The sequence below is a fragment of the Grampus griseus genome (genome assembly GCF_964374135.1).
Source record: "Grampus griseus genome assembly, chromosome: X".
In the NCBI taxonomy this organism is placed as follows: Eukaryota; Metazoa; Chordata; class Mammalia; order Artiodactyla; family Delphinidae; genus Grampus; species Grampus griseus.
Genome location: NC_138999.1, coordinates 42,639,311 through 42,662,126, shown reverse-complemented (window position 1 = coordinate 42,662,126; position 22,816 = coordinate 42,639,311). Strand labels below are relative to the sequence as shown.

General features: G+C 45.6%; 1 protein-coding gene across 4 annotated transcripts; it reads left to right on the top strand.

Annotated features, from left to right (window-relative positions):
- The first annotated feature begins 210 nt into the window (after positions 1-210).
- On the top strand, positions 211-17,881 carry GPKOW (G-patch domain and KOW motifs). Of its 4 annotated transcripts, none has more exons than XM_082681240.1 (12): positions 211-754; positions 1,537-1,691; positions 1,791-1,915; positions 3,709-3,818; positions 4,615-4,828; positions 5,198-5,330; positions 5,984-6,137; positions 6,316-6,439; positions 6,531-6,600; positions 7,136-7,221; positions 7,315-7,472; positions 17,251-17,881. In XM_082681240.1, the coding sequence occupies exons 1-11, from the start codon at positions 597-599 to the stop codon at positions 7,444-7,446; spliced, it is 1,461 nt and encodes a 486-aa protein (XP_082537366.1). In that variant the 5' UTR covers positions 211-596; the 3' UTR covers positions 7,447-7,472; positions 17,251-17,881. The 4 variants fall into 4 exon arrangements, with proteins under 4 accessions (XP_082537366.1, XP_082537365.1, XP_082537364.1 ...); XM_082681239.1 differs by lacking the exon at positions 17,251-17,881 and adding an exon at positions 9,144-9,412; XM_082681238.1 differs by lacking the exon at positions 17,251-17,881 and having other exon boundaries at positions 7,315-9,122.
- The last annotated feature ends 4,935 nt before the right edge of the window (positions 17,882-22,816 follow it).

Below are 22,816 nucleotides of genomic sequence, written 5' to 3'. Positions count from 1 at the left end.
GGCTACTCTTCGTTGTGGTAAGTGGGCTTCTCATTGTGGTGGCTTCTCTTGTTGGGAGCATGGGCTCTAGGTGAGTGGGCTCAGTAGTTGTGTCTCGCGAGCTGTAGAGCGCAAGCTCAGTAGCTGTGGCGCACAGGCTTAGTTGCTCCGCGGCATGTGGAATCCTCCTGGACCAGGGCTCGAACCCGTATCTCTTGCGTTGGCAGGCGGATTCTTAACCACTGCACCACCAAGGAAGCCCAGATTCTTTTTTTAATGATTTATTTTACCTACATTTCCCACACCAGTAGGGCACAGTAACGTGCACACTGTAGGCGGCCAATAAACGCCTACACGAAGGAGTGACGACTTAGCAAGAAGGAAGCTACCTTCCACCACGCCTACCTTCCCCAAGAACTACATTTCCCTACACGCCACGCGCTCTTGTGAAGTAAAAAGAGCGGCAATTACTTCCTACTGCCCCTATCCGCCTTCGCCTGGCGGTGCCACAGTGTTTCCTGGGAAAGGTAGTTGTAGCGCTGGTGGTCAAGCCCCAGCAAAGCGAGCGCAAACTAAACTTCCCAGCAAGCAGCGCGCCGGCCTGGGACGAGGGGAAGATGGCGGACGCCAAAGATGGTGTTTTGTGGCCTGCGGGAGCCTCCAGTGCCCCAATTTCATTCACCTTCAGTCGCACGTCCGCCCGGAGATGGCTGGCGGGAGACGCGGCTCCGGAGAAGGATTTCTTGAAGACCGAGAAACGGAGGGAGCTGCAGAGGTGAAGCGCTGGGTGTTTCATCCCTTGGCAAGCGGTGCGGTGGGTGCCTGCGGGAGGGTGGAATCTTGAGTTGATTTTCTTGGTGACAGTGGCCTGGGAAGTCTGAAGCACAGCCGGAGAAGATCCGTGGAGGTCAGAAGGCGGGAGTTAGTGGGGGAGGTGGGGAAATTGGACCTGTTGGCCGAGGGGATTGAGAGGAGAGAATGTATTCCTGAGAGGGTGTGTCTTTAGGACTTGGGGACCCTGAGGAGCGTGCGTTCTGAAAGAAGGAAAGGAGGGGAGAATGACAGGACTCCTAGTGTCCCAGGTGAAGCGTTGGGGCTTCTCCCATACGGGGAGCAGGATGGAGTGGCAGATTCAGGTTGGGGGAGGCTATCGTCAGCTTAATTCGGAAAGGAAAGTCTAAGGGAGGGACTTCCAGAAGAGAATCAACCATCTAGGAGGCTGGTGTGGAGCCCGGAGCTGGGGAGAGTCTGGGCTGAAGATGGTGATTTTTAGGTCATAGTGGAAGCCACAGAAGTGGGTCTTGAGATGAACTGAGGGTCCAGAATTGAGGACTGAGTCCTCGAAGGCACTGACATTTAAGAGTTGGGGGTGGGGGAGAGAATCCAAAGAAAGCACCACCAGAGGTATAACAGGAGAGCCAGACAGGAGAAGGGAGGGTGTAGTCAATGGGGCTGGGGGTGTGTTTGGCTCTTGTGTTTCTTCTGAATGAAGGGTTGTGGCTCAGAACTCACTGATTGTGCTACTCTCCCAACTTCACCCCTCTGTGTCCACATCAGTGTGCAGCCCTCAGAAGCCCCCAAGGAACTTGTCATCCCTTTGATCCAGCATGGCCACCTCAGGCAGCCACCGACCCAGGCCCCTGGGCCATCCACACATACTGAGGTCTTGGTGGATGGGATGCTGTCCCAGGCTGTGAAGGAGCTCATTGAGGGTGAGTGCTCCCTCCTTTGCCTTGCCCTAGTGAAGGAAGAAGGGGAGGAAAATGGAAGGATAGGGTGGAACCTCATTGCTCCCTCCCATTCTTCTTTAGAATCCACGAAGTCTCTGGAGGAGAGAGAGAATGCGGGTGTCGACCCCACGCTCGCTATCCCCATGATCCAGAAAGGATGCACCCCCAACGGGGAAGGGGCAGACAGCGAACCCCGGGCTGAGACAGTGAGCTGGCCCCTGGCCTCCCTCCTTCTCCAGTCTCTCACTGCCCTGTCTGCTAGGACTTGTGTCCCTGCACACAGCAGGCAAAGTCTGTGTGTGTACTAAAGGCCTGCTGCCTCGCCCTGCCTCCTTCCATCCTTTTTGGAAGCATTAACAAATGAATCCAGATATTGGGGTGTGAAAAGATACTTGGATTCTGGGATTATCTGAAGGAGCTGAGCAAAGGGAACAGGAAATATAAAGATCCTGAGGGTAGACTCTTCCTGGAGTACTTGAGGAACATCAAGGAGACCAACGTAGCTGGAGTGGAATGAGTGACAGGGAAGAGTAGTAGGTTAGGTCAGAAGTGGGCCATGGTGAGGACTTTGGCTTTTACTCTGAGTGAGGTGAGAGCCATGGGAGGGCTCTGAGCAGAGAAGGGACAAGACTTATGATTTGACAGGCTCTCTCTGGCTGCTACAAGCAGAACAGACTAGTAAGCAGAGGTGGAGGCGAGGAGAGCAGCAGTCCAGGCTAGAGGTGATGGAGACTCAGATCAGAGTGGTAGGAGCGAGGCCGGGAAGACAGGTAGGGTTTAGTGAGAGGGAAGAGGAGGGTGAGTGCTCCTAATGGCAGCAACCACCCAGACAGTGGCATGGTGGCAGAAAATCGGTGTGGTGTGTGTCCATCAGTGACAATCTGTGGTGTGTCTAGAGCGAATATAAAGAATTGAGGGAGTGATGATGGGAGGTGATAACAGGAGAGGTGAGGGGTGTGTCCACAGAAGTAACCAAGTGTGTCTTTCATACCCATGGACCCTACTTTTCACCTCTTCGTTCACAATTTTTTGGCAATGCTTGTTTGGGTCCTAGTTCTCCTATAGCCCCAAACCAGAGAGACTCTTTCGACTGAATGGTTCTCATCAGCCTTCAGACATCCTCTGGTATCTTTCATCTTAAAAAAACCTTCACTTCACTCTCCTTCCTGTTCCAGCTTTGGCCTCCTTTCTCTAATTTTCCCTCTTCTCAGAGCCTTCTGCATCTCAGTTGATCACAGTTCCATCCATCCTTCCTCTCCAAAATACAACCAGAATCTGACCACTTCTCACCATCACCACTACCACTTCTCTGGTCTGAGCCACCAGCATTTCTCATCTGGACTATTGCAGTAACTTCCTCACTGGTCCCGTTGTGGCTGCCACCCTATCGTGGCTCCTGCCCAGCTCTCCTGATTAATCCCTTACCACCCCTCTTTGCCTCCACATCTGTTTCAGTCAGATTGACTTTTATAATGCTCTCCACACATAGCAGATCTTGTCCTGCCTCAGGGCCTTTGCTCTTACTGTTCTCTCTGGAGGACTCTTATCTTCAGGGTTCCCTCTGTCTCTCCTGGTCTCTGCTCAAATATGAACTCAGTGACACTCCTTTCTTCAGCCCTCTGCATCCCCTTAGCCTGCTTTATTTTTCTTCATATGACTTACCACTACCTGGCATATCATGTTTTATGAATTTTATTTATTCTGTCTTTACAACTAGAATGTAAGCCACACAAAGGGCAGGAGTTTTTGTCTATTTTGTTCACTGTTTTATCCCCAGCACCTAGAACGGTAGCTGGCACAGAATAGGTGCTTTATAAAGATTTGTCCAAGGACTGAACATGGAGGAATAAAGTGAGGGATGGCAAGAGGAAATAAAAATTCACCCTTGAGCTGACTGGAAAAGAAGTCTCGAAGGTCACCCAGTGGGTGATAGCAAGTACACTTCAGAGGGCCCACTGTAAGCCAAGCCTGACCGTCCTTCCTCTGCCTAAACCCATAGGTGCCGGAGGAGGCTGATTATGAGGCAGTCCCTGTAGAGGCCTATGGGCTGGCCATGCTGCGGGGCATGGGCTGGAAACCTGGCGAGGGCATCGGCCGTACCTTCAATCAGTGAGTTTCTAGGGTCGGGGCAGGGGACAGCAGACGGGCCAGGGAACAGACCCCCATGGTTACCGCCCACCCAGAACCATCCAGGCAGGGAGAGGGCACATTACCACCCTATGTATTTCAGTAGCCCCTTCCACTACTCTTTAAGCCTCCTATTTGCCCTTTGAAACTCCATTAAGAGATCCTATTCTGTAAAGATTGCCTCTCTGGGCATCAGCTTCCTTATCTGAAAAATGGGGATAATAACAGTACTGACTTCCCAGGGCTGTTGTGAGAGTTAAGTGAAATGATACACATAAAGCACTTACAGTAGGCCCTGGCCCCAGATAAGCATAGGCTAAACACTTGCTATTATCATGATCATACAGATTACAATCCGTTCTCCACAGTTCCAAACTCTAAAGAATTCTGAAAACCAAACTTTTTTTTTCATAAACTATTTGGCAGCCAAATGGGAACTGAATTGACATTGAGCTTTTTACAATCTGTTTCTCTTGCTTGGTATGAATAGTCATGGTTTCCCCTGTAGAAAAATTAGTATATTTGGTTGTTGGGATCTGCCTCATATCCCACTGTAAATACTGTGTCATAGATGTTATACACCGTAGATTATTAGGTTGAACCAAATAAAATTGCCATTTCTGCAGGTCAGAAACAGTCCCTAATATGAGATTGGGAAGGATACTCTCAAACATATTGATAGGTTGGGATTTGGGTGGTGGTTGGGGGTAGGGGTGAGGAACGGAGCGCTGAAGACCCATGCATCCCCCAACAAGCCCATATTCTGTGTTTCCTGCAGAGTGGTGAAGCCCCGTGTCAACTCACTGAGGCCCAAGGGGTTAGGGCTGGGCGCCAACATGACTGAGTTCCAGGCCCTGGCCCCCACCGGCCCCCACCACCTGCTGAGGCCAGATGAGGAGCAAGAGAAGGATAAGGAAGACCAGCCTCAAGGACTGGTGCCTGGAGGAGCTGTGGTGGTTCTTTCTGGCCCTCACCGAGGCCTCTATGGGAAGGTAAGGAACCAAGATGTGCCTGGAGCCCAAGACAGGCAGCACGGAAAATTGACATGAGGGTCAGAGGGAGGCAGAAGTGGGTTTGGGGTATGAAGGCTGGAAGTCCTTGTCTTTCAGGACTGCCTGGCCTGCCACCTCATTCAATAACTCAGGACTACTTGCTGGGCCTTTCTGAGCCTCAGTTTTCAGCTAAAAGGGAGAGAATGCCATATGCCACAAGTCCCTGAGGATTACATACTTAAAGTGTATCCAAGCCCCACAGTCTGCCGGGAGAGGCACAGGGGTCAGGCCTATTAGAAGTAAGGGTGGACAGTGTGGTCCTAGGAACGTGGGTCAGGTCCACTCACTTCTTCCCCCCCAACACTTTAGGTGGAAGGCCTTGACCCTGACAATGCTCGGGCCATGGTCCGTCTGGCTGTGGGGAGCCGCGTGGTGACTGTTAGTGAGTACTGCCTGCGGCCTGTCTCCCAGCAGGAGTTTGACAAGAACTCCTTGGATCTGAGTGAGTGAGCCTCTTAACCTAGCTGGGGGAGTTGGAGAAGTATTCCTGGGGCGAGGTTAAATCTGCAGAGGGGCAGGACAGTGGTCTGCCTGGCAAGAGTGACTTCTGGTCAGAGTTAAGAGGTGAGAATGAACATAGTGGTTTATTCAGTTTGATTGAAGAGAGGTTGATCTAGTACCCTTGGGTCTTTAGCCTCTTTCTGAGGAAGAAGGAACAAGTGTGGAAACGAGTTCCTACCCTTGGGATGTCTTTGTCTCTTTGGGGTGGTGAACCTCTCTTTTGCTAGGGACTGACAGCAGCTAGGACTAGGGCATGATGGGGAGGAAGGCATTCTAGGCACGTCAGTAGGATGGGTCCGTTTGGCACATAGGAGATGGGAGCCGACAGCCCTCCAGGAGTCCCTAGCCCGCCCTAGGCAGATGACTCAGGTAAGCACTGACAGGACGGGCTAAGGTGGTTGAGCAAGGCTTCCTGAAGGAGGCTGAGACAGTTGAAAGGAAGGGGAGAGCATTCTAATAGCCCAGACAAAGGCTTGATGGTGAGACGGGCACTTTGGCAGTTGGGAGGTGGCCTGAGGCTGAGGTGTGGCCTGGAAGGGAAGAGAGGGAGACATTGAGGTTGTTTCCTGGTTCTCCCCACACCCCCTTGAACAGGCCAGGTGAGCAAAACTTCCCCAAGGCAACAGAATGGAACAGCCTTGTCATGGAAGGCCCTTCAGGATCAGGACCTCCACGTCCGGCAGGAGGACTCAGCGAGGAAGCGGAAACACCATCCAGACCGGTGGGACCCTGAGCATCTCAGATGGAGGTAGGGGTCAGGGCTGTGGGGAGGCTCCAGCGGTCAGAGAAGGCTTCTAGGGCAAGGCACGTGCCTAGAAGGAACTAGGAATGGCATTATGAGTGGGTTTTAAGACATCAGCAAAGGTGGGATGACCAGAATGTGCCTCTGATAAAGAACTAAGCCTGGTGTTGGCCCCGCTCCACAGACAGGATGAGCCTGCAGCCAAGAGTGAGAAAGCAGCTCCCAGGAGTCAGCACTGGCTGCACAGGGACCTGCGTGTGCGGTTTGTGGACAAGCTGCACAAGGGTGGCCAGTATTACAACACCAAGGTGGGAGCCCTGCACCTGGGTCCGCTTCCTCCCCAGGGACTGGGCCCACTTAGCTCTCTAACATTCTCATATCCCCTGGCCCTTTCCCCAGATGACAGTCGAAGATGTCCTGAGCCCAGATACCTGTGTGTGTCGGACAGATGAAGGCCAGGTCCTGGAAGGTGAGTCTGAGGGATGGCCATTGGGTCATTATCATCCTGGAGGCTGATTGAGAGGGCTGTCTTGGGCCAAGAGCCTGGCCAAAGGCGGGAGGTTGGACAGAGTTAGGTTTTTTGCAAGGCCCAGCATCCTCTAACAGATCATTAGACGCTTCCATGATGGTGAATATCTGAGCCTCACTTTCCTCTTCTGCAAAATTAGCATGGAGATAACCTATTTCTCCCTCTTATAACTGGTCCCTTGTAGGGATGTGTGTAAGCTCCCTGTGCAGGGCAGGGCATACAACGTGCCCACAATAAATGGTATCTGTTATCACCCCCACCCATCATCATCATCATCATACATAAATGCTCCCTTTATTACAACTATTGCCAGGAACCGCTCCTTAGGTTTCCTCCTCTGTGAAATGGATGTGGGGGCCTCGCATCTGTCAACAGGCACAGAGTGGCACCAGAGAATACAGGAAAGGCCCTTCTGACAGGACCCTGACTGGGCTGACCCTTGCTGCGGGCCTCACTCCCCTCTCCTTGTCCACAGGCCTGAGGGAAGACATGCTGGAGACCCTGGTCCCTAAGGTCCAGGGCAACCGGGTGATGGTGGTGCTGGGGCCATGGGCTGGAAGGGTGAGTCCAAGACCTGGGAATGGGCATGGGAGCACTCAGGGAATGTCCCTGAATCTGGGTTGGCCTTGCTGACTCCACCCGCCCCTACTCTAGGTGGGCCGTCTGCTGGACCGGGACAGAGAGCAGAGCCGGGCTCTTGTGCAGCTGCAGAGAGAGAATCAGGTGGTGGAGCTTCACTATGATGCCATCTGCCAGTACATGGGCCCCAGCGACTCGGAGGACTGACCTGTGGACACACTCCCATCCCCCAGGTTGTTACCAATCCCGTACAGTGTGAAAAGCCTGCCTTCACGAAGGTGGGGGGGGGGGGTCATGGTTCCGCCCTCCACTTGCAGTGCAGCCCTGGGACAGGATGGACCAGAAGGGAGGCTAGAAACAAACCCAGTATTTACCAGAACTTAGTATATAATAAAAACCAGTTCTGGGCTTTCCTGGTGGCGCAGTGGTTGAGAGTCCGCCTACCAATGCAGGGGACACGGGTTCGTGCCCTGGTCTGGGAAGATCCCACATGCCGCGGAGCGGCTGCGCCCGTGAGCCATGGCCACTGAGCCTGCGCGTCCGGAGCCTGTGCTCCCCAACAGGAGAGGCCACACAGTGAGAGGCCCGTGAACCGCAAAAAAAAAGCCAACAAGAGATCATAAATGGTGTGCTGAGCTGTGAGTGGAGATGGGAGCTGCGCTGATTGAGGTGGGAACCAGTCCTTTTTTCAGCCCCACCGCCCAGCTTGGGCTGCTCACCAAGTGGAAGGATCCATCCGCTCCCGAGCTCACTGTCGGAGTCCAGAAGCTCTGAACACTGTCCCCGAGCAGAGACTAGGGATTCTGGAACACCACATCTCTGGACAACTTTCTGAGTGAGAATCTAGCAGGCTCTGCTTTTACTTTTGGTCCAGAGCAGATGCCCAGAGGATATCTTGAGCCTGTGACAGGAGTCAAGTGGAAGGGAGGCTTCTCCCCACCAATGGGACGTGTTAGCACTACTTTCCAGAGGAGTCAGTTAATCTCGGGGCCCCCGTTTTAGTCCCAAAACTTTGAAGGTGAAAAAATTTTGTCTATCTCGAGTAGAATTTCTCTGGTTGCTCCAGGTAACTGGGTTCTCAAAAAGGTTATCCTTTTTCCATTAAAGGGTTCCAGAGAATCCTTTTTCCTGTTTAATGGCCTAAGATACAAAATCAACAAGGGAAGAAAAAAAAATCAGGGGAAGTCAGAACTTTAGGCACAAGTGTTTCTAAATCATCCCCAGTCACTAAGTCATTGATGTAATTAATGGTATTTGAGTTAGATCTAGGCTTCTGGTATAAACTCCTGATGCTTCAGAACACGGCACAGCTGTGGAGAATTTAAACCCTTCCCCCTCAAGCAGGATAATAAAGGTGAGCTTCTGTCCTTGCCAAGCAGAGGCAGACTACCCTTTTGAGCCAAAATGAGCAGGTATAGAAAGACAGTGAGTTGGCCAGATCAGTGTGCCTAGTAAGGCAAGGGATGATTAGAAAACCTTCCAGTATAGTAACCCCAATATGAGGGACACTTACACAGACCGATTTACTTTTTTTTTAATCATCCCTGCTTAATTCCAGAACTCTGTTTTCAAGATTAGCCAAACAGGGTTGTTAAGACAGATACCAGAGAACAAACCCCCACCCCCAGTTGCTCGTTCTCGAGTCATCATCGTGATTGCACATGCTGCCTTGGAATTCCAGGCTGAGTTGTATTTTTAATCTTGGGAAGGGTTAGGGGACTTCCCTGGTGGTCCAGTGGATAGGACTCCACACTCCCAGTGTAGGGGGCCCGCGTTGGATCCATGGTCGGGGAACTAGATCCCACATGAGTGCTGCAACTAAGAAGCCCGCATGCTACAACTAAAAGATCCCACGTGGGGCTTCCCTGGTGGTGCAGTGGTTAAGAATCCGCTTGCCAATGCAGGGGACACGGGTTCGAGCCCTGCTCCAGGAAGATCCCACATGCCGTGGAGCAACTAAGCCCGTGCGCCACAACTACTGAGCCCGCGCTCTAGAGCCCGCGAGCCACAACTACTGAAGCCCGCGTGCCACAACTACTGAAGCCCGCATGCCTAGAGTCCGTGCTCTGCAACAAGAGAAGCCACCCAATGAGAAGCCCACACACCGCAACGAAGAGTAGCCCCCGCTCGCTGCAACTGGAGAAAAGCCCGCGCACAGCAACTAAGACCTAACGTGGCCAAAAATAAAAATAAATAAATAACTTTATTTAAAAAGATCCCATGTGCTGCAACTAAAGACCTGGCGTGAGCCAAAAATAAATATTTTTTCTAGAGGTTCCCAATTTGGCACACCCAGAAATCACTTTCCTATGCTGTTATGTGCTTCACCCAGTCAAGAAGGCCGCCTCCTTTCTCCAAATCATAATAAATCCATCTTGGTAATGCTCTTGAGAAGGACAGAAAGCTCCTTGGGGAATGGCCCTGGTCCCATGTGTCTGCCCTGCAACGTGGCATAACCTGGCAGTTTCAGACAAATCCCTCCATCTCCTCTGTGCACCATGACACTTAAAACAGATCTTTCACCAGATCTGATTTCCTAGAGTTAATGTTTCTCCCGAGCCTGCCTTTGGAAATGGGGCCTGAAGTTCTTGAATACAGCCCTGTGTCCAGAAGGCCTAGCCCTCGGCAGAGCGCCTGGTCCCCCCGGGGCAGATCATCGGTGCTTTACATGCTTGCCCTGAGAGGATCCCTCCTGATCCCTCAGTTTGAGGACAGGGCTGCTTACATTCCTGGAAGTGTAGACAGTATCAGGAAGCTTTCCCAATCTGCCCCTTGTTCACTGTGTACAAATACCCTTTGAGTCTGTGCAGTTTTCTCGGCTGCTGTGCTTGCTGCCAGTGTTGCCCCTTAGGCAGTGGTTACTGCAATGACAGCTTCTGTGAGCCCATGAACTCTCCACAGACCACTCAAGCTGGGGACCGTGACCCGTACAATTTGTCCAGACTGGCTTCTTCCACATCACAGGGTCTGAGCAAGATGTGGGTGAAAAAGCATCTGCCTCTTCTGCCAAGTCTCCAGAAGTTTCCCTGGCAGGGTGCAACCTCTGTTAAAAAACTGTCCAGACACTGAACCAGGAATGTGTGGCAGCAGACTCAAGAAGCAGCTTCTCTGCCTTTTGAGAGAGAAGTGAAGTATTTGGGTGATTGGGACTACTGCGTGGGGCTGAGCTTGGTGGAGAAATATACAGGTAGGCCCTTCGTTTCTGACGTTGCTTCCTCAGCCGGGGGATGCTCCCCTCCACTCCCACACTGGGACCTCTTAATCTCCATGTTTGTAGCATCAAGCAGAGAGAGAAAGTATCCAACAACTTGGAAAGCTACATCCTCACCAGGTTACCCCTATTTCTCCAATTCATTCATCAGGCATCTGTGGGGAACCCCTACTGTATGCCAGATACTATTCTGCATGCTAGGGATACAGTAAAGGGTAAATCATTCATTCAACAAGTATTGAGTCTCCATTCTACGCCAGACATGATTCTAGCTACTGAAGATTTAAAAAACACCATGAACAAAACAAAGATCCTTGCCCTTGTGGAGCTGACATTCCAGTGGGGCTGAGAGGCAATAAGCATAAGAAGTAAATGATCCAGTATGTTAGAAGATGCTAACAGCCATGGGACTGGGTGGGGGGGAGCGGGGAGAAAGTACAGCAGGGTAAAGGGGATCCAGAGTGGGCAATATTCATAGGATGGCCAGGGAAGGCTTTACTACAAAGGTGACATTTGAGAAACTATATGAAGAAGTGAGGGAGAGTCATGCAGCTATCTGGAGAGTGGTCTGAGTCAGGAAACAGAAAGTGCAAAGGCCCTGTGGTGGCACCATTGCTGGTGTGTTTGAGGAATAGTGAGGCCAGTGTGGCTGCAGGGGAGTAAATGAGGGAGAGGGGATGTAGGAGGTCAGGTCCGAGAGGTACTATGGTGCTTTGAGGGCCACATGCAATGTTCTGACTGAGGTGACAATCATAAACCTTCATGCAGCCACTGCCAGAGACTGCCTGTTGATGCCACCCCCACCCCCACAGCCACATTAAATACAGCTGCCCGCCAAGTGCTTTGGTCAGTCTGGCTGATTTCCACTGTCAGGAACTGACTCTCCCACTGGCTGCCCAGTGGGGCTGCTGGAACTTCCTGGAAGGCTTACTTCTCTGTCAGTGCCAGTGGGGTACTTTGAGGCATTGCCTCAAACTTGGGAAGCAACTTCCTTCCCAGGCCTCGGAGGAATCCTCAGCACTTCCACACCCCACCCCACCCCCATCTTTAACCGCTTCTCTGGAAGAGTTATTGTCTGAAAACAGACACCACCAGCTAAAGAGGAGAAGCACTAAATGTATCCTGTTTCCCCACAGCCTCTCAAAAGAGGACTAAATGCCACAACGTTGCTCACTAATCTTTTGGTAGTACTGATTTTCCTTATAACCTCATCCCATCCTTGTCTTCAAAAGTGCTTTAAGTCCTTGGGGAATTGCAAATTAAAAACAACAATGAAAAAAATAAAACAACAATGAGCTACCACTTCACACCTATGAGAATGGCAAACATCCAACACACTGACAATACCAAATACTGGTGAGGATGTGGAACAACAGGAACTTTCATTCATTACTGGTAGGAATGCAAAATGGTACAGCCACTCTGGAAGACCATCTGGACATTTCTTAAAAAACTAAACATACTCATACCATATGATCCAGCAATCACACTCCTTGATATTTACCCAAAGGAGCTGAAAACATATCCACACAAAAACGTGCACATGGATATTTATAGCAGCTTTATTCATAAGTGCCAAAACTTGGAAGCAACCACAATTGTCCTTCAGTAGGTGAATGGATAAAGGAACTGTGGTACATCGAGACAATAGAATATTATTCAGTGCCAAAAAGAAATGAGCTATATAGCCGTGAAAGGAAACTTAAATGCATATTACTAAGTGAAAGAAATCAATCTGAAAACGCTACATACTGAATGTTTCCAACAATATGACATTCTGGAAAGGTCAATACCATGGTGACAGTAAAAAGTGGTTGCCAGGAGTTAGAGAGTAAGGGAGGGATGAATAGGCAGAGCACAGAGGATTTTACTGCAATGAAACTACTTTGTATGCTACTCTAATGGTCGATATGTGCCATACATTTGTGAAAACCCACAGAATGTGCAACACAAAGCGTGAACCCTAATGTAAACTAGGGACTTTTGGTGACAATGATGTACTATTGTCAATAAATGTAGGTTCATTGATTGTAATAAATGTACCACTGTGGTGCAAGATGTCAATAGTGGGGGAAGATGTGCATGGAGGTAGGGGCAGGGGTGTATTTTCTACTCAGTTTTGCTATGAATCTAAAACTGCTCTAAAAAATAAAGCTGATTCTTTTAAAAAAGCGATTTAAGAATCTTTATGAAAATTAGAGATACACCACCCCTTTTGTCTTTGCCATATCCTATTAATAAACTTTTCAAAAAGCAGTTCTTATTTTTTATTTTTTTTATTATTATTATTATTTTGCGGTACGTGGGCCTCTCACTGTTGTGGCCTCTCCCGTTGCGGAGCACAGGCTCCGGACGCGCAGGCTCAGCGGCCATGGCTCACGGGCCCAGCCGCTCCGCGGCATGTGGGATCTTCCCGGACCGGGACACGAACCCATGTCCCCTGCACCGGCAGGCAGACTCTCAATCACTGCACCACCAGGGAAGCCCAAAAAGCAGTTCTTATATATTCTAGATACAGATACTTTATCAGATACATGCTTTGCAAGTATTTTCTCCCAGTCTCTGGTTTGTCTTTTCATTCTCTTAATGTCTTTTGAAAAGCAGAAATGTTCAATTTTGATGAAGTCAAATTTATCAATTTGTTCTTTCTGGCTTGTCCTTTTGATGTCATATCTAAGAAATCTTCACCTAATCCAAGATCACAAAGGTTTTCTAGAAGTTTTATAGTTCTAGATTATATGTTTAGGTCTTTAATCCATGTTGAATTAATTTTTGTGTGTGGTGGGAGGTATGGATCCAGGCTCATTCTTTTGGGTATGGATATCCAACTGTTCCAGCACCATTTGTTGAAAAGACTACCCTTCCTCCACTGCATTGCTTTCCACTTTTTCAAAAATCAGTTATCCACCACAAAGGAAAGAAAAAGATCAGTTGTCCACATATTTTTGGATTGATTTCTGGACTCTGTTTTGTTCTATTGGTATATTTATCTATCTGTATGCCAGTATCATGCTGTATTGATAACTATAGCTTTATAATGATTCTTTTTTTTAATTTAATTTATTTTCAGCTGTGTTGGGTCTTCGTTGCTGTGCGCGGGCTTTCTCTAGTTGCGGAGAGCAGGGGCTACTCTTCACTGCGGTGCACGGGCTTCTCATTGTGGTGGCTTCCCTTGTTGCGAAGCACAGGCTCTAGGCCTGCGGGCTCAGTAGTTGTGGCTCGTGTGCTCTAGAGCGCAGGCTCAGTAGTTGTGGTGCACGGACTTAATTGCTCTGTGGCATGTGGGATCTTCCTGGACCAGGGCTTGAACCTGTGTCTCCTGCATTGGCAGGTGGATTCTTAACCACTGCACCACCAGGGGAATCCTATAATGATTCTTGAAATCAGGTAAGATTAGCCCTGCAACTTTGTTATTCTTTTGCAGAGTTGCTTCGGCTATTCTAGGTCTTTTACATTTCTATATGAATTTTAGAATCTTTTTGTCAATTTCTACTACAAAAGAGCCTACTGGGATTGGATCAAATCTATAGATCAATTTGGGAAGAATTAACATGTTAATAATATTTAGCCTTCCAACCCATGAACAAGGTCCATTTATACATGTCTTTAATTTGTCTCAGCAGTTTTTGTAGTCTTCGGTGTATAAGTATTGTACTGAAGAAAAAAAGGATAAATGTCTTGTCAGATTTATCCCTAAGTATTTAATACTTCTTGATATTATTGTACATATTATTTTTTGAATTTTATTTTTTTTTATACAGCAGGTCCTTATTAGTCATCAATTTTATACACATCACTGTATACATATCAATTCAAATCGCCCAATTCAGCACACCACCATCCCCCCCCGCGGCTTTCCCCCCTTGGTGTCCATACGTTTGTTCTCTACATCTGTGTCTCAACTTCTGCCCTGCAAACCAGTTCATCCATACCATTTTTCTAGGTTCCACATACATCCGTTAAAACACAATATTTGTTTTGCTTTCTGACTTACTTCACTCTGTATGACAGTCTCTAGATCCATCCACGTTTCAACAAATGACCCAATTTCGTTCCTTTTTATGGCTGAGTAATATTCCATTGTATATATGTACCACTTCTTCTTTATCCATTCGTCTGTCGATGGGCATTTAGGTTGCTTCCATGACCTGGCTATTGTAAATAGTGCTGCAATGAACATTGGGGTGCATGTGTCTTTTTGAATTATGGTTTTCTCTGGGTATATGCCCAGGAGTGGGATTGCTGGATCATATGGTAATTCTATTTTTAGTTTTTTAAGGAACCTCCATACTGTTTTCCATAGTGGCTGTATCAATTTACATTCCCACCAACAGTGCAAGAGGGTTCCCTTTTCTCCACACCCTCTCCAGCATTTGTTGTTTGTAGATTTTCTGATGATGGCCATTCTAACTGGTGTGAGGTGATACCTCACTGTAGTTCTGATTTGCATTTCTCTAATAATTAGTGATGTTGAGCAGCTTTTCATGTGCTTCTTGGCCATGTGTATGTCTTCTTTGGAGAAATGTCTATTTAGGTCTTCTGCCCATTTTTGGACTGGGTTGTTTGTTTCTTTAATATTGACCTGCATGAGCTGTTTATATATTTTGGAGATTAATCCTTTGTCCATTGATTCGTTTGCAAATATTTTCTCCCATTCTGAGGGTTGTCTTTTGGTCTTGTTTATGGTTTCCTTTGCTGTGCAAAAGCTTTTAAGTTTCATTAGGTCCCATTTGTTTATTTTTGTTTTTATTTCCATTACTCTAGGAGGTGGATCAAAAAAGATCTTGCTGTGATTTATGTCAAAGAGTGTTCTTTCTATGTTTTCCTCTAAGAATTTCATAGTGTCCCATCTTACACTTAGGTCTAGAATCCATTTTGAGTTGATTTTTGTGTACGGTGTTAGGGAGTGTTCTAATTTCATTCTTTTACATGTAGCTGTCCAGTTTTCCCCACACCACTTATTGAAGAGGCTGTCTTTCTCCATTGTATATCCTTGCCTACTTTGTCATAGATTAGTTGACCATAGGTGCGTGGGTTTATCTCTGGGCTTTCTATCTTGTTCCATGGATCTATGTTTCTGTTTTTGTGCCAGTACCATGTTGTCTTGATTACTGTAGCTTTGTAGTATAGTCTGAAGTCAGGGAGTCTGATTCCTCCAGCTCCTTTTTTTCGCTCAAGACTGCTTTGGCTCTTCAGAGTCTTTTGTGTCTCCATACAAATTTTAAGATTTTTTGTTCTAGTTCTGTAAAAAATGCCATTGGTAGTTTGATCGGGATTGTATAGAATCTGTAGATTGCTTTGGGTGGTATAGTCATTTTCACAATATTGATTCTTCTAATCCAAGAACATGGTGTATCTCTCCATCTGTTGGTATCATCTTTAATTTCTTTCATCAGTGTCTCATACTTTTCTGCATACAGGTCTTTTGTCTCCCTAGGTAGGTTTATTCCTAGGTATTTTATTCTTTTTGTTGCAATGGTAAATGGGAGTGTTTCCTTAATTTCTCTTTCAAATTTTGCATCATTAGTGTATAGGAATGCAAGAGATTTCTGTGCATTAATTTTGTATCCTGCAACTTTACCAAATTCATTGAGTAGCTCCAGTAGTTTTCTGGTGGCATTTTTAGGATTCTTTATGTATAGCATCATATCATCTGCAAACAGTGACAGTTTTACTTCTTTTCCAATTTGTATGCCTTTTATTTCCTTTTCTTCTCTGACTGCCGTGGCTAGGACTTCCAAAACTATGTTGAAAAATAGTGGTGAGAGTGGACATCCTTGTCTTGTTCCTGATCGTAGAGGAAATGCTTTCAGTTTTTCACCATTGAGAATGATGTTTGCTGTGGGTTTTTCATATACGGCCTTTATTATGTTTAGTTAGGTTCCCTCTATGCCCACTTTCTGGAGAGTTTTTCTCATAAATGGGTGTTGAATTTTGTCAAAAGCTTTTTCTGCATCTATGGAGATGATCATATGGTTTTATTCTTCAGTTTGTTAATATGGTGTATCACATTCATTGATTTGCATATATTGAAGAATCCTTGCATCCCTGGGATAAATCCCACTTGATCATGGTATATGATCCTTTTAATGTGTTGTTGGATTCTGTTTGCTAGTATTTTGTTAAGGACTTTTGCATCTATATTCATCAGTGATATTGTTCTGTAATTTTCTTTTCTTGTAGTATCTTTGCCTGGTTTTGGTATCAGGGTGATGGTGGCCTCATAGAATGAGTTTGGGAGTGTTCCTTCCTCTGCACTTTTTTGGAAGAGTTTGAGAAGGATAGGTGTTAGCTCTTCTCTAAATGTTTGATAGAATTCACCTGTGAAGCCATCTGGTCCTGGACTTTTGTTCATTGGAAGATTTTTAATCACAGTTTCAATTTCATTACTTGTGATTAGGCTGCTCGTATTTTATATTTCTTCCTGGTTTAGTCTTGGAAGGTTATACCTTTCTAAGAATTTGTCCATTTCTTCCATGTAGTCGATTTTATTGGCATAGAGTTGCTTGTAGTAGTCTCTTAGGATGCTTTGTATTTCTGCGGTGTCTGTTGTAACTTCCCCTTTTTCATTTCTAATTTTATTGATTTGAGTCCTCTCCCTCTTTTTCTTGATGAGTCTGGCTAATGGCTTATCAATTTAGTTTATCTTCTCAAAGAACCAGCTTTTAGTTTTACTGATCTTTGCTACTGTTTTCTTTGGTTCTATTTCATTTATTTCTGCTCTGATCTTTATGATTTCTTTCCTTCTGCTAACTTTGGTTTTTTTTGTTTTTGTTTTTGTTTTTGTTTTTGTTTTGCAGTACGCAGGCCTCTCACTGTTATGGCCTCTCCTGTTGCAGAGCAGAGGCTTCAGACGCGCAGGCTTAGCGACCATGGCTCACGGGCCCAGCCACTCCGCCGAATGTGGGATCTTCCCGGACCGGGGCACGAACCCGTGTCCCCTGCATCGGCAGGCGGACTCTCAACCACTACGCCACCAGGGAAGCCCCTAACTTTGGGTTTTGTTTGTTTTTCTTTCTCCAGTTCCTTTAGTTGTAAGGTTAGATTGTTTATTTGAGATTTTTCTTGTTTCTTGAGGTAGGCTTGTATAGCTATAAACTTCCCTCTTAGAACTGCTTTTGCTGCATCCCGTAGGTTTTGGATTGTCGTGTTTTCATTGTCATTTGTCTCTAGGTATTTTTCGATTTCCTCTTTGATTTCTTCAGTGATCTCTTGGTTATTTAGTAACGTATTGTTTAGCCTCCATGTGTTTCTGTTTTTTACGTTTTTTTCCCCTGTAATTCATTTCTAATCTCATAGGGTTGTGGTCAGAAAAGATGCTTGATATGATTTCAATTTTCTTAAATTTACTGAGGCTTGATTTGTGACCCAAGATGTGATCTATCCTGGAGGATGTTCCGTGCGCACTTGAGAAGAAAATGTAATCTGCTGTTTTTGGATGGAATGTACTATAAATATCAATTAAATCTATCTGGTCTATTGTGTCATTTAAAGCTTCTGTTTCCTTATTTATTTTCATTTTGGATGATCTGTCTATTGGTGTAAATGAGGTGTTAAAATCCCCCACTATTATTTTTATTTTTATTTTTTTGCGGTACGCGGGCCTCTCACTGTTGTGGCCTCTCCCGTTGTGGAGCACAGGCTCCGGACGCGCAGGCTCAGTGGCCATGGCTCACGGGCCTAGTCGCTCCGCGGCATGTGGGATCTTCCCGGACCGGGGCATGAACCCGTGTCCCCTGCAACCATCTTAACCATTTTAAAGTGTACAGTTAAGTGGCATTAAATATATTCACACTGTTGTATAACCATCATCACCATCCATCTCCAGACCTTTTCATCTTGCAAAATTGAAATTCTGTACCCATTAAACAATTACTCCCCATTCTTTCCTCTCCCCAACCCCTGGCAACTATCTGTGTCTTCTTGAGTGAGCTCTGGTAATTTGTGTCTTTCAAGGAATTTGTACATTTCAATGAAGTTGTGGAATTTATTGGCATAAAGTTGTTTATAATATTCCTTTAACCGTTTTAGTATCTGTAGAATCTGTAGTGATGTCACCTCTCATTTCTGATATTGGTAAGTTGTGTCTTCTCCCTTTTTTTTTCTTGTAAGTCTTCACGTTTATCAGTTTTGTTGATCTCAGTCAACCGCTTTTGATTTCACTGATTTTCTCCATTGTTTTTCTGTTTTCTATTTTTATTGATTTCCACTTTGATCTTTATTATTTCCTTTCTTCTGCTTACCTTAGGTTTACTTTGCTCTTCTTTTTCTAGTTTCTTATGGTGGAAGCTGAGATAATAGATTTTAGACTTTTCTTATTTAGTTCTTTCTTCTTTTCTAATATAAGCAGGCATTTAATGCAATAAATTCACCCCCGAATACTGCTTTAGTGGCATTGACAAATACTAATATGTTGAGTTTTCATTTTCATTCAGTTCAAAATGTTTTCTAATTTCCATTCTGACTTCTTTGATCCATGAATTATTTTGAAGTGTGTTACTTAGTTTCCAAATATTTGGAGATATTCCAGAGATCTTCCTGTTATTAATTTCTAATTCAGTTCCATTGTGGCCAGAGAAAACAATTTGTATAACCTGAATCCTTTTGCATTTACTGAGATTAATTTTATGGCCCGGAAAATGGTCTATCTTGGTAATACAGGGAAACTGCTTCATGCTGGTGCCTTGACCTTGCATAGATCCTCATAGTTCCTGTAGGTAATGCTTAACCACAGCTGATCTATCTAGATCTTGGCAGAAGCCTTGTGATCCTCCCAGAACATGAGAGCATGGGAAGCTTGTGAAGAACTGCTACAAGGCCATTTCCCACTCACTTTTTTATTTTCATGGGAAGCTGTCATGAGAGATTCTTATCACCTCCCAAATTCTGAGGAGATATGAGGATTTCTGTCTGAACCTTAGGGTACAGCTGCAGGGTATACAAATGCTTACCTGCAGCATGAAATCAGCTCCTCAGCAACAGGGTGTTCCACCACTTGTGTTGCAGCCATCTGGACCCTTTTGTTTCAGTATCATCCTGTGGTACAAAGGATATGGGGAACTGCTGTTGAGCCCCTCTGGTGAATTTTCATTTCAGTTATTTCATATTTATTTTCTTTATATTATTTTCATATTCTATTATTTTTTTATTTACTTTTATCATATTCAACTATTTTAACTCCTGAATTTGTTTTTTTTTTTACTTTCTATCTTTTTGTTGATATTCTCTATTTGGTGAGACATCGTTATTATACTTCCCTTTAGTTCTTTAGATATGGTTTCCTTTAGTTCTTTGAGCATATTTATGCTAGTGATTTAAAATCTTTGTCTAAGCTGCGTGTAAATCAGTGAAGTCAGAACACTCCCTCACACGATATACAAAAATGAACTCAAAATGGCTTAAAGGCTTAAATATAAGACATGACACCATAAGACTCCTAGAAGAACACAGGCAAAAGATTCTCTGACATAAATCATAGCAATGTTTTCTTAGGTCAGTCTCCCAAGGCAATAGAAACAAAAGCAAAAATAAACAAATGAGGCCTAATCAAACTTATACACTTTTACACAGCAAAGGAAACCATGAACAAAACAAAAACACAACCTAGGGACTGGGAGAAAATATTTGCAAATGATGCTGAAACTGTGCAACTCAGATTGGGACTTGAACACACATGCCAGGACTCGAACCCAGCCAAAACCCCGACTGGCACTTGAACCCACGTTTTTTTAACTGAGATCACACACCTGGTCTCAGGACATAATGAAGCTGAGGTTCTTGATGTCTCATCACAGAAGAATTCAGTGAGAGACAAAGTAGGTAAGAAGTGGATTTATTTAGAGAGAAACACACTCCACAGAATGTGGGTCATCTGAGAAGGCGAGAGCAGCACCAGGGTATGGGGTTGTCAGTTTTTATAAGGGTGGGTAATTTCATAGGCTAATGAGTGGGAAGAGTATTCCAGCTATTTTGGGGAAGGGGTGGGGATTTCCAGAAATAGGGCCACCGCCCACTTTTTGACCTTTATGGTCAGCCTTGGAACTGTCATGTCACCTGTGGGTGTGTCATTTAGCTTGCTGGTGTGTTACAATGAGCAGAAAATGAGGTTCAAGGTCTAGTGGAAGCCATCTTGGACCTATTTGGTTCTAATCAGTTTATGTTGTGTCCTTGGGCTATATCATTCTTTTTTTTTTTTTTTTGCAGTACGCGGGCCTCTCACTGTTGTGGCCCCTCCTGTTGCGGAGCACAGGCTCCGGAAGCACAGGCTCAGCGGCCATGGCTCACGGGCCCAGCCGCTCCGCGGCATGTGGGATCTTCCCGGACCGGGGCACGAACCCGTGTCCCCTGCATCGGCAGGCGGACTCTCAACCACTGCGCCACCAGGGAAGCCCTATATCATTCTTTTAAAGGTTGTGCCCTGCCCCCTTCCCTCCTGTTTCATTCTCCTCTCAGAGATTTTACTCCCATATTCTTACGGGAAGCAGAGGGGCAATGGTCCATCTTCTGTAACTGCTTCGAGGCTGAGTAGGGGTGTCGACCCTACCTGTCAGGGAGTAAAAACATCTCTGGATGCCTGATCTAGGGGCCCCAGGGGCAAGACAGCTACTTGTTTTAAGTCAGTGTGGGCTGGAATCCTCACATAGCCATCATCTTGATGTGGAACTGTTGTAACTGCTTCCATAGCCTTCCTATGAATCTCCTTGATGATGAAGCACGTTTTGGAACAGCATCAGAGTACAAAAATAACTATCTATAAATGACAAAAGAATTAAAAGTCATGGTTAAACATCTGATTACAGTGTAATCAGTAAAGAAACTTGGTTACAATAACCAGAATTACGAATGATTGCATTTCACTTAACATACCAAATAACCCTAGTTAAATATTTCTCTTTGAGATACTTCAGGGGCCCTCTACAGAATCCCAAAATTAGCTGGAAATCAAAAGAACTTTAATGAAAATTTGATATTTGGGAAGTTTGTCAAAAAGTTTTAAAACACTTGGTAAAATAAGATCATAGGTCACTGTGAGACAATACTTATTCTGTAATCAAAGTGAAAATAAAAGATTTCAAAGACAAATACAACACAGATCATTTAAAAGGTAAAGAAACTTAATATTTGTTATCAAAGGCAGTTCAACATTTTACGAAAACCTGTCCTCTTGGGACTTCGCTGGTGGTGCAGTGGTATCTGCCTGCCAGTGCAGGGGACACGGGTTCGATCCCTGGTCCAGGAAGATCCCACATGCCGTGGAGCAACTAAGTCCGTGCGCCCCAACTACTGAGCCTGTGCTCTAGAGCCCACAAGCCACAACTACTGAGCCCGTGTGCCACAACTACTGAAGCCTGCGTCCCTAGAGCCCGTGCTCCACAACAAAGAGAAGCCACCACAATGAGAAGCCCGTGCACCGCATCCAAGAGCAGCCCTTGCTTGCCACAACTAGAGAAAGCTCACACACAGCAATGAAGACCCAACACAGCCAAAAATAAATAAATAAATAAGCAAATTTATTTAAAAAAAAAAGAAAAAGAAAACCTGTCCTCTTAAAAGAGAGAAAAGCCACATTCAAGTCTTGCACCAGCTTACTTTTAAAATTCATTTACTCAATTAAATTTATTCTAAACTTAGTCAATCCTGACTGTGCACAAAACACTTTTCTCACAGTCCACTTTCCACAAACTTTTCATTACTTTCTGTAACCATCACTTTATTTTTTTGCAACCAGAAACAACCATCTGGGTTCAAGTAGCAATCTGAGTTGCATGGTTTCAATGCAACCAACAAAGGCTTAATTTCCAAAATATACAAACAGCTCATACAACTCAATAACAACAACAAAAAAAACAACTGATCAAAAAATGAGCAGAAGACCTAAATAGACATTTCTCCAAAGAAGACATACAGATGGCCAATAGGCATATGAAAAGATGCTCAATGTTGCTAATTATTAGAGAAATGCAAATCAAAACTACAATGAGGTATCACCTCACACCAGTCAAAATGGCCATCATTAAAAAGTCTACAAATAATATATACTGGAGAGGGTGTGGAGAAAAGGGAACCCTCCAACACTGTTGGTGGGAATGTAAATTGGTGCAGCCAGTATGGAAAACAGTATGGAGGTTCCTTTAAAAATTAAAAATAGAGTTACCATATGATTCAGCAATACCACTCCTGGGCATATATCTGGAGAAAACTCTAATTCAAAAAGATACAGGACTTCCCTGGTGGTGCAGTGGTTAAGAATCTGCCTGCTAATGCAGGGGACATGGGTTTGATCCCCGGTCCAGGAAGATCCCACATGCCATGGAGCAACTAAGCCCATGCACCACAACTACTCAGCCTGCACTCTAGAGCCTGTGA

Coding starts and splice junctions, on each gene's coding strand:
- GPKOW (XM_082681240.1), top strand. CDS start 597: ATGGCGGACGCCAAAGATGGTGTTTTGTGGCCTGCGGGAGCCTCCAGT. Junction 1,692..1,790: donor TGTGAAGGAGCTCATTGAGG/GTGAGTGCTCCC, acceptor ATTCTTCTTTAG/AATCCACGAAGTCTCTGGAG. Junction 5,331..5,983: donor CAAGAACTCCTTGGATCTGA/GTGAGTGAGCCT, acceptor CCCCTTGAACAG/GCCAGGTGAGCAAAACTTCC.